This window comes from Prinia subflava, chromosome 11, assembly GCF_021018805.1.
Source record: "Prinia subflava isolate CZ2003 ecotype Zambia chromosome 11, Cam_Psub_1.2, whole genome shotgun sequence".
Classification (NCBI taxonomy): domain Eukaryota; kingdom Metazoa; phylum Chordata; class Aves; order Passeriformes; family Cisticolidae; genus Prinia; species Prinia subflava.
The window spans coordinates 24,842,102-24,853,254 of record NC_086257.1 but is presented as its reverse complement, the minus strand read 5'-3'; the positions used below and the strand labels follow the sequence as shown (position 1 = coordinate 24,853,254).

The window sequence follows — 11,153 nt, the reverse complement described above, 5'->3', positions numbered from 1 at the left end:
CGAGTCCTCACACTGACCCGGCCCGGGGGCTCCGGGTTCGAGTCCCCCGGCCGGCCGGTGTGTTGCAGAATGGGGAATTTGTATCTTTTTCTTAATGTTTGATCTGCGTATGCTTTTAGGTCTAATCAACATGAAGAGAGATTTAATCCGTGAAACAAAGAGCAGCCAATGAGCTTGAAATGATGTCCAGGTGTTAGAAAAGTATTTCTAGTATTATGTGGATTTAGATGTTGACAAGGACTGCAAGTGAATAAAACTGCTGTAACTTCCCACTTGTGGAGCTGCTCCCTCATTTCCACAGGTTCCTGCAGGCACGCCACCCAGTGCCAACAAACACCAAAGCTGGGGTTAACACTTTATTTGATTCCCTTTAGACACACGTGTTCCTCAAATAAATAGGTATATAAATAAATAACTTTAAATCCACTGTGGAAAGCTGTAAAGCACTTGAGTATTTGTTATCCCCTTGATACAGCATTAACAGTTTGAATTGATTCAACGGTGCACCCAAATAAAATTTGGGATGAACACGTAAGGAATGATAGGAATGACAAGAACACAGCTGATATTTGCTGGGGTAACTTGAGCCGAGGGGAGGGAGGACTGTGTGTCGGAGCATTGAGGCGTGTTGGTGAAACACCTTTTAGCTGCTGTTCCCCTGCTCCTCCCGCTCTCTGTAGGCTTTGTTCAGCAGCTGGATCTCCTCCTGGTACCCCGCCCTGGCCGAGTGCTGCTTTTGGCTGTTCTGCCGATGAGCCTCCACGGTGTCTGGGATGGAGATGCTGAAGTCGCCGCCGGGGCTGTGCGAGGGGATGAGCAGGGAGTAGGAGGCGCTTTCCCCCAGCTCACAGCACACAAACCTGTTCTCCTTGCGGGAGTAGCGCAGGGAGGGCGACCGTGCCTGCGCGGAGGACTGGCTGATGTTGCTGATGATGGACACGGTGTCCAGGGCCTCCTCGTTGGCACAGATCTCCAGCACCTCCAAGTGAATCTTCACGCTCGTGTCAGCGAACGCGTCCCGCGGCTCCGCCGGGCCGGGCTCGTGCCCGACGCTTTTGGAGCGGTACACCTCGATTCTCTTGGCCGTGGGGGTTATCCTGTGGCCCTCGGAGCTCACCTCGTAGGTGGACAGGGAGAGCGTTTTGCCGGTGGGGGCCTGCAGAGACACGGTGCCCTGGAAGGCGCACAGGGGCACGGCCAGGGCCGCGCGCTGCAGGGGAGCAAGCACAGAGTGTGAGTGCTGAGCACCCAAAAATCCACCACCCCTCTGCCACGCACGCTCCGGCTGGTAACCCCTCTTACTGCCTGCTCCTGGCAGAATTCTAGAGTTGAAAGAGTAGCAACAAGTTCTTTGTGTTATACTACATCTTAGTGTATGAAGTCCCAAGTGACTGAGACTCACTATGAAATCTGCAGAACATGAAAAACGGAGTTTAAATAAAAGCTGATTCCTTCAAAGCAAGGTTATGTCCTGTTTAATCAAACTCTTTCATTTGTCAGACTGAACATGAGGCACCTGGAAGAGAGAATGTGCAATCTGCACTTGCAGGAATGAACACTCCAGGTCTGGAGAATGAGACATTTCCCAATCACTTAGTGCCTCTTTCCGAAAATCTTCTCAAGTTTTCTCTTGAGAAATCAGTATTTACTGTTAAAGTGAAAAAGATCCATCAAGTCTCCTACGGCACTTCCCAGTCACTAATCAGGAGACACTGAAAGCTGTCATTTCCCACTGGATCAGCTCCAGTGGAAATGTTCTATTCCAGCCACTTTTACCTGTTTCCAAAGTACAGAATCCATTTGTCCCTGCAAACCACAATAATGTGCTCTGGGGAGCACTGTGGATACAAGTGCTGGGACTAAACCCATGGTTATGGGGCCCAAGGGAGGGATAAATACATTTATCCTGGGTTTAGGTACAGCCAGGTCACACTGATTATTACTGGAATTACTTTCATAATAAATTATTATTAATGAGAACAGAAAGTGACCTTTATCTTATCTTTGATACCATTATTAAATAACCATTTTTGCTTCTCATGACACATCCATGGCAATACATAGGAATCCACTAGCAAAGCAGACTCTACTGATACATCCTGTGAGTTATTTTGCCCCCCGCTCCCACGGTTCCCTGCAGTTCAGCTCTTTGCCTTCAGCTCCTGGCCCTTCCCTCACCAAGTTCCACTGTTTGTGGAGAGGCTTTCCCACCTCAGGGCACCCCTCCATGCAGCCCCTGCCCACAAAGCCTGGAGAGTGTTCTGGCTGTTGGGACAGGGACAGGGACAGGGATTTCACCGGAGAGCTCCATCTACCAGCAAAGACAAAAAAATCCCAGTGAAATAAATCACAAATGTCCTTGTTCCTTACAGAATGCTGATGCATTCTGAGCAGAGAAATCTCTGCAGAATCTATCAAGCAAATCCCCTCGTTATTTAATTATCATCCACCTTCCAGAGTTCCCAGAAGACAGGAAGCAGCTGTGGTTGTCATGAGGCAAAACCCTCCCCACCATCCCTGTGGGTCAGGAGCGGGTTCCCACTGCCTGGGCAGGGTCTGGGCTGGATTCACCAGGGACAATACTGTCCCTAGGGAAGGCCTGGATGTCTCTGAGTCCCAGAGCAGCTGGAACAGGCTCTGACAGACAGATTTCCATGTGGAAATGGTCAGAGCAGCAGCTGGGGCTGAGTGGGACCCTGGGACGCCATCCCAGCTGGTTCTCCAGTGTCTGGTGACAGAGCCAAGCACAAGGCTCTTTGTAGAGTGTCCCTCACAATTCCTGGTCCCACGGGCCCTGGCACAGGCAGGCAGGTGTGCCAGCAGTGCCCCAGGGAAGCACAGATGGGCTGAGCCTGCTCCTCTGCACAGGAGCACACACAGGTTGTGCTGTGTCCGTGTTGCTCCCACTGGGCCATGCTGCCTTCCCAAACACAAACCCAGCAATCTAAAACAGCTCGGAGGAGTTTGCATTCCTAATTACTTTGGTCTAACACAGCTTGAGATAAAAAGGGCTATTTTTAGAATGTTTCCAGTAAGGATCCCAGGTTTTTCTTTATAGAGACAGTGAGTTTTCTGTTTGTTTTAAAATAGAGACTTAGTCTTCCACTTCCCTAAATATGCAAATTAGCTGCAGTGAAATTAATTGCTGCAATGATTTGCCTTTTCTGAGGCTGACTGCAGTAAATGTAGAGCCAAGGGGGTATGACAGGAAGAGACAAGCTCACCTCAGGTGGCCTGAGCCCAGCACTTGCCATTGGCCTGCCCGATGCAGACAGACCTGGATTTGTATCAGTCAGTTCCAGGAGGTGCAACAGAGCACCCAAGGTAAGGACACCTTGGAGGGAAGGCCTACAGGAGCTCCCTCCTGGGCAACTGTCCCTACTCTCACTCTCCCTGTGCAGCTCCAGAGGGAGCCAAGGGCAGCAGAACTGCAGCAGGGAGCCAGCAAGGAGCACACAGAGCACACAGGCCTGTGGGAGCAAAGTGGGAAGGGAAGGTGAAATGTTACACTGATTTTCCAGCCACAGGAACCTCTTTGGAAATCAGGAACAAGTTCCTGAGCAGGAAGAGCTCCAATAGGAACAGCTCAGCACACCAGCAGGGGTGCAGGGGGTACAAATTCTCACCAGCCAGAGGGAAGCAATGAGAACCTCCAAGGCCGTTCCTAACTCAGCTTCTGTGCTGTGCCTGCTCACAGCTGTCCTGCAGCGAGTGAGATGCTGTGTATTTCTCATGTTAAAATTCTCCTGTGCTGGCTCCTCCTCAGTGAAGTCACCTGCACAGCTCCCCCTCTCCTTCCTTGCAGGGCACATAAATAGGTCCTGTGCAGGGTCTCTGCAAAGAGCTTCCTGGAGGAAACCCAGAGATGAGGCAGAGAAAAATAATCAGCAAGCCTGGAACAAACTGCCAGCCTGGGAGATTTCTGTTGCCTAAAGGCACTGGAGCATAGACAAAATAAGACATGACATATTTACACTCAACCTCTTTAGGAAGGGAGATACAAGGGTATTTTACGAGATGTTAAAGGTATTTTTCAAAAATGCAGCTGAGCAGGAGTTAGCAATGACAAGTACAATTTTCTCTCTCGCTCCCCATTACAGCCATCCTATCATGTATTCAATAAACCCTGCTGTCTCACTCTCTCGTGCCACTTTTATTCCAGAGAAAATACTTTGATGGAGCAAGTGTACTCACAGAGTAGACAGTGAAGAGACAACCAGCTCCACAGTCATTACTGTCACCCAAGGAAGTGCCACTCTCCAAGCCCACAGCTTCCAGAGGAAACCAAAGGCATCCCGAGTCCTGTCTGCCCCCTGCTCTTCAAACAGCTCAAACTCGCTGATCCCACATCCATGGGATGGCTGCTCTCCCTCCTACTGTCAGTTCTTACAGCTTCTCCTCCTGAAGGGAAAACCAGCAGCACTCCAGTAAGAACCTCTGAATTTATGGACTCTCAGAAGAGCCCCTGTGTTCCCTGCAGAAGGATGTGGCCACTCAATGACGGGGGAGCCTCCTTCTTTAACACACATGGGAAATGCAGAGGGATGAGAACAGAGTGACTTTTCTTAGACTTTGGGACTTCCAGACAGGATGAATAAAGGAGATGGCTTCCAGCTTATTAATGTGTAGCTCAAATTGATTTTTCATCCAACATAAACCTAAGCAATGCATGAAAGTTACATTTCCAGAGCCTGCAGGGGTTTCACGCTCTGCCCTTTCCCAGCTGCAATGCAAATGTCAGCTGTGAAGCTCTGGCAGCTCCTGCTGAATGTCAGACCCAGGCAGAGCTGGGACTCCAAAGCCTGGAATTTCACCCCATAGGAGCTTTAGTGCCTGGCACTGGGTTACACCTCGGAAAGCATCAGAGGTGGATGAGTTGTGATGCTTTATAATGCAAGGAGGGAAGAGTATGTCCAAAAGTGCCATAGCAGGTCCCAGGACACCAAAACACCTCCAGGCAGTCACTGCCAGCTGCTCACAAAGAGCTGCTCATACCTGCTGCAGTCCCGGGGCTGCAGCTGAACTGGCACCAGGGGAATTGGGCAAAGGAATTATTTTTTTTTTTTAATCATCTGGAAACTCCTGCAAGGAGAGCCACAGTTATGAACCTGATACAAGGATTTTATTAACCAAGCTGTACATGGCACATAAGCCCCTGGCAAGAACTGGTTGATTAAAACCAGGCTGAGTCATCACTTCCTCTTGCCCCCAAATGCAGGAATTCATCTCTGCAACAGTGTAAGCATTGGGTTTTTTATGAAAGGGATGATCAGTCATATTTGAAATATCAGCCAAATTCCTACTGTGACTCAGATGATAAACTTGTGTTTATCAGCTGGAGAGAGATTCCTATATTTTAATAAAAATACATCTTCCCATCTCCCGTGTGTGTGCAAAGGCCCAGCACGAGCTGGTCTGGCTCTGAAGTCACCCTGCTTGGAGCAGAAGCTTGGATTAGGTGACTTCCAGAGATCCCCTCCAACCTGAAGCCTTCCGGAGCTCCTGTCTCACAGACAGTGACTCTTACCCCACTCCCACCTACTGCAATGCCCAAGGGCCACTGAATCCCACAGTGGAATTCCCTGGAAAATGTCATCTTTTAGAGAGAAACTTCCTATTCAATAAGATAAAGTAACATAATTCATACTTACTTCTTACTATACAAACCATGCAGGTGCACAAAATAAAACCCCATGATTACGAAGACAAGTGAGAAATTGCAGGATCAGCCCCTGCAAATAGGTCTGTGATTACTAAACATCGTACGATGCCATGTATGAGTTTTACTAAAAAATAGGACTAATAGAAGTCTCCATGTCAGTGAAAATCATTCCTATTTCCTAAGGAAGCTCTTATGATCAGAAAAGAATGAATTCCTCCTTTACCTGCCGAGGGTTCCTCTCGGATTTGCTGCGGCACCACTCCCAGTCCGAGAGCTCTGGGGCGGGGCTCTCCTCGTGGAACAGCCTCCACTCGGGCCCTTCGGGGAGCGCCGCTGGGCCACGGTTCGTGTCCTCCTGGCCCTGGCAGGGCCCTGGCCCCGCGGGACAGGGGTCCCCAGGGGTGTCCCCGTGTCCCAGTGCCACGGGTGCCACCCCGGTGCCACGGCCTCTGGCAGGCTCCTCGCAGTCAGAGCCCACCAGGCTGTGGTGGGACGTGGATTTACCGTGGCTGCTGTGGTGGGGAGGCTTCTCCCGGGATATCCTGTACATTCCATAGCCTCGCTGGAACGACAGGCTGAACTCAAAACCGCTGCGCTTGGCTAAGCAGGAAGGAGAGAAACTGTGTTAGGAGTTGAGACCAAAAAGAAAAATGAGATTACGAACACAATGCAAATGATGTACTAAAACATGGAATAAACTATCCAGCTCCCACTGCAAACAGCCAATTTTCCCTCCATAAAAAAAATTAATTGTTGAGAAGAAAGACTTGTGAGAAGGAACTGCCTTCTAGATGAACTGCAGTCATTGTCTTTGGGAAAGTGGCTAAAAGGGTGGCAGGGGCAGCACAAGCCATTCTGCACCTGGATAATGTGTTTAAAGCAAGTGAAAGCCATGCACTGAGGATGGCTTTTCTCTAAGATTCAGTAGTTCTTTCTCCCTGAACAAGCAGGGAATGTCAGGAGTTTGTCCACTGGTGGTAGAGGATTTTCACTCCAGGGATAGGAAACAACTCTCACATCCTCAGAAATATTTAACCCTTAACACTTGCAGTTGAGACCAGCTGTCTGTGAGTCCCTTCTGACCCACTCTGTTCCTCCAGCTACTTTTACACAAAGCCCAAGGGAAAGCAGGGCTCTAGGAGACACCAAGAAGATTGCCAGGGAAGGTCTGGCAACCTCTGTTACACCAGGGCAACCCTTCCTCACTTACTTTTGGCACCTTGTGAGGACACTGGACAGGGGTTCCTCCTGCAATTGATGATGCAGCCGCAGGGCAGGTGGAGCCAGTGCTGTGACAGGACAAACACCGGGGTGACAGTGGCAGCCAGCACAGTCAGCAGGAAGCTCAGTGTCTCAAACAAAAGGCTCTGCAGCCCAGTGATGTACTGGACAGCCATCTGTATCTGAAAGGCAGAGCATTTTGAAATTTAAATCACTTTGGGCACATGAGATACTTCCAGGAACAAAGAGAACACCCCACTATGAATATGACACCACTGTAAGACACAGATTGTCATTAGTGTTTGCTGAGGACAACAATTCTGACTCTAACACACAGCAGAGGAAACACACTGACTGCTCTCCTTTCATGCTACTTTTCTCAGAAAAGCCCTCGCTGAAGCTAAATATAGATGCTGAGCACCACTGAACAGCTCCCAGTGCCAGCCAGTCCCATGTGGTACCGAGGAGCCCCAGCCTCACACCCACGGGCAGGGGTAACTCCCCCAGAGCCGTGTTCCCTGTTCCAACACATCCCTTTCCCAGGTTCCTGTTCCCAAACACACACACATGCACACAACAGCGCTCCCTCCCGCCCCAGCACCACAGTGTTTACAAAGCTACAACCAAACTGCATTTTTCTACCAAACTCCTGTTTTTTAACCAAAGGATGTGACTCAGAGGACAGGACAGAGGGGCCCTTGGCTCAATTCCCAGCCCCAGAATGCTGAGCAAACCCCGTCCCACAGCTGGCAGCACCAGAGGGGACCTTACTGCCCCTGGTATTCAGGTGACACGAATGATGTGATGAGAGAGTGTGAGAGAGATGAACCAGGCTCTGCCAAAGGCACTGGGCACCAGTTAAACCCATGCAGTGACACAGACCTGCTGGAGGGGATTTCTGCTGGCACAACTACACTACGAGGAACAACTGCAGTGGACACTGTTCATCTGTTTCAATCCACGGCCCACAGGTGACATCCCGCTGAAATGTAAGTGAGCATTGGAAAGTGAAGCCATCTGAGAATTTACCATCATTGGGAGCCAGAGAAGGACTTTGGCCAGTGCCAGGACCAGTGAGAATCGTTTCTGGGCAAAGCCAGTGGTGAAGCTCCTGCTCTGAGTGCTGCTCTCAGCCACGCCCTTCCCAAAAACCGCCTCCGAGTTTTGGAAAGGCTCCAGGGCTTTATCCCCAGGGTCCAGCAGTGCCAGGGCAGGGGCAGCAGCGCCGCAGCCCCGTGGTGTCCCGGGGCAGACGGAGCCTGCAGAGCCCTGCAGCTCGGGGTGCAGCAGCTGGGGCTCACCTGAGCACAGCAGCCGCAGCGCCAGGGGCACGGCCAGCACCGCCAGGAGGGAGAAGCACAGCAGGTACACAACGAGCACAAACAGCGTGTAGGAACTGGCACAGTCTGTGAAGCAGCCCCAGGACGTGGGGACGTACCTGCCCCAGCCACAGAGAGGCAAAATGCACAGCAGCAAACTGACAGTCCAGATGGTGAGAATGGCCCATACCACGCTCACACGGCGCTTGGAGGAGCTGCAGCTCCGTGTCCCAGTCATTTTGAGGTTGTAGAAGTTGTAAGAAATTATAAGAGACCCTTTCAGGTTACTAGAAATGCCCTGGAACAAATACATAAATGCTGAGGTGGTGCACAGAGGCTGAGGGAGGGCTTCGCTTGACCACTGCGTGAGCATGAAAATAATCACTGGCATGATGCTGATCAGATCATCTGCTGCCAAAGAGGTCACAATCATCGAAACCGTGGTTTTGTTCTGCAGTTTCAGCAGGGAAACTAGTGAATAAATGCTGCCCAGAAGGGCTGGGAGTGCAATGGCAAAAGTCAAGCAGAACAGAAAGACATTCCAAGTTCTCTGCTCACTGGGTTTGTCCATAATGCTGTGATTCTCAGTGAAGAAGCTCGTCCCATTGAGTGACAAATTACCAGCAGTTACCGTCATTGTCCTGGGCATTTTTTTCTTTGCCTTCTCACTGATTCTGCAAGTTTTCACCAGCTGAAACCAGAACTGTCAGCTCCACATCACAAGTTTCTTTGTTTCCCTAGACTCTGTTTTGTGGCATCTGATGAAGAAATATTCAGGCGGCAGCACCGCTAATGACCAGAACTCATGCTCTCAAAAGCCAGGCAACAATGAAGTAGCAAAGGTGCCGATAAAAACGGAGTTCCTCAGAACGGTTCCCGCGCTGGCAGCGGGTGACCCGGGCTGCCGAGGTGCGCACATGCCGCTCCCGGGAGGATGGCAGCGCTGCCGGGCACAGCGCGGCCGGAGGCGGCACAGCGCGGGCAGCGCTCGGGCCGCGGGGGCTCGGCGGACACGCGGCTCGGGAGGCGCTGGACTCACCCTGCGGAGCCGCGGGAGGGAGGGGCCGGTGCCGCAGGGTGGCACACGGGGAGGCGGGATGCTCCAGCCCCGGCTCCCTCCCGCTGGATCGGCAGCCCGGAGCAGTGTCCCCGCCAAGCCCCACCTCCGAGCCGGCGGCGGAGTCCAATGCCAGCCGTGCGAGCTGATGTCAGCCGAGGATGTCATCCCGCGAGTGCCGCGCTGCTCCGGGGGCTGAGGGGCTGCAGGACGGGCTCTCAGGGCTCTCTGCCCCCAGCACTGCCACCCCACGGGCACACGGGCTCCCCCGCCGCCTCTGGGAACAGCACGGAGCTGTGCCGGGCAGCCCGCTGGCATCTGCGCTCTGCTCGCTCAGCTCAGCCTGGGCTCTGAAAACTCTCGTTCCTCGCACGACCCCAACCCGAGCCGCATCGGGGGCTGCAAAACTGCTCTGCTGTGCCCTCAGCCACCACAGGCGCCCTGCACCGACGGCAGAGAGCAACACGAACTTCCTGCAAGCTCCCTCAGAATCTTCCTCCTCACACATTTCCCTGCCCCTGCTTCCTTCCTTCCTCTGCCTCTCTGCAGCTTTGACACGGGCAGAGCAGCCCATCCTGTGCCTCCTGTTTGTGTTTGGAAGGAAATGCCCATCAGTGTTCTTGGGAAGAAAGGCACTTTTAATTGCCTTGCCCATTCAAGGCAGGTGACATTACTTTGGTTTGTCTTCTCACGCAGTGTATCTATGATGTGAACTGCACCTTGCCCTTTCTGGAACAGCTTTTATCATAATTACAACATGGTGAAGATTTCCTCCAGTTATCACTGCCCCTCGTGTCCCGAATTTTCTAAAGAAACCGGGCTAGAATGGAGTAACACAGCTGTGCCAGAAAGGCACAGGTAGTGATGGTGCAGAAGCCTGGAGACAGGAGGAGGCACCTTGGAGTGTCCTTGGCAGGGCTGTGCCAGGCAGGCAGGAAGCTGGAGATTCCCTGTTCTTCCCTTCTGTGCCTTCAGCCCCCTGCATGCTGGGAGGTCCCAACACCAGAACTGTCCTTCACTGCACTTGGATTTACTCCTTATCCTGCTGTGAATTCTCCTCGCCCAGGACTGGCCCCAAAGAGAAGATCCACTGAGATGGGACCTCCCCTCTGGCCTCGCTTCACACAGAGCCCAGCAGGCTGGGAGTGGAACTCATGAACAGCACCAGGTGAGTGATTTTGGGTTTGCTGAGTCACTGTAGCAGTAGGACACCTGTAACCCCGTGTGTCAGCGAGGTCACACCCATCACTGAGCACACCCAGCCGTGCCACACTGCTCAGGAGGCTTTGGAGGCTCCAAAGTGTCTGTGGGGTGCTGGAGAAAAAGCCAATGTTATGCAGTCTGTAACACCACACCCCTGTGGGAAACTGCACAGGGAGGGATAAACATAGAATCCAAACTGCTGAAGAAACTGTTATCCCTTTCTGAAGGGAGGGAATGAAAAAAGAAGATGGCAGATGCTTGGAGTGACCCAGCTGTGACCCCATCTGGAAGCAGCAGAACATCAGCTGTGTATATGGAGCTTTCTCCAATAATGATAAAATTAATGGCTGCAAGAGCCACGTGTAAAACTGCACATTTCCCTGCCTGCTGTGTATTCCCAAGAGCTCTGCCATGGCTTGTCTCAGCCCTTCATTGCTCCATCTTTATTTCCCCATCACCTTCTCTCCCAAGAAGCTCCAAGGAAGGCAGAGGGAGCAGATGGGAAAGTTCAGCCCCAGGAGCTGTAATCAAATCGAGTTTTGATGACAGGTTGAAAGCTCTGGAACCAAATTCTGCCTGTATAAGACCAGGAACTTGTGTAAGAACAGTGCTGGTTAGCACTGCTCTTACCCACACCCTGCATTTGATGGGGAACCTTCAGCTCGGGGCTCCAGGGCTGCCAGCAGCTGTA

The 11,153-nt window shown here is 51.8% G+C and overlaps 1 protein-coding gene across 2 annotated transcripts; it reads right to left on the bottom strand.

The window, feature by feature from the left end:
* Positions 1 to 350: 350 nt before the first annotated feature.
* On the bottom strand, positions 351 to 10,421 carry GPR149 (G protein-coupled receptor 149). 2 transcript variants are annotated; one of them, XM_063408674.1, is made up of 5 exons: positions 7,913 to 10,421; positions 6,873 to 7,065; positions 5,886 to 6,262; positions 3,627 to 3,848; positions 351 to 1,210 (listed from the first exon to the last, which is right to left on the bottom strand). In XM_063408674.1, the coding sequence occupies exons 1-5, from the start codon at positions 8,849 to 8,851 to the stop codon at positions 644 to 646; spliced, it is 2,298 nt and encodes a 765-aa protein (XP_063264744.1). In that variant the 5' UTR covers positions 8,852 to 10,421; the 3' UTR covers positions 351 to 643. The 2 variants fall into 2 exon arrangements, with proteins under 2 accessions (XP_063264744.1, XP_063264745.1); XM_063408675.1 differs by lacking the exon at positions 3,627 to 3,848.
* Positions 10,422 to 11,153: the final 732 nt, after the last annotated feature.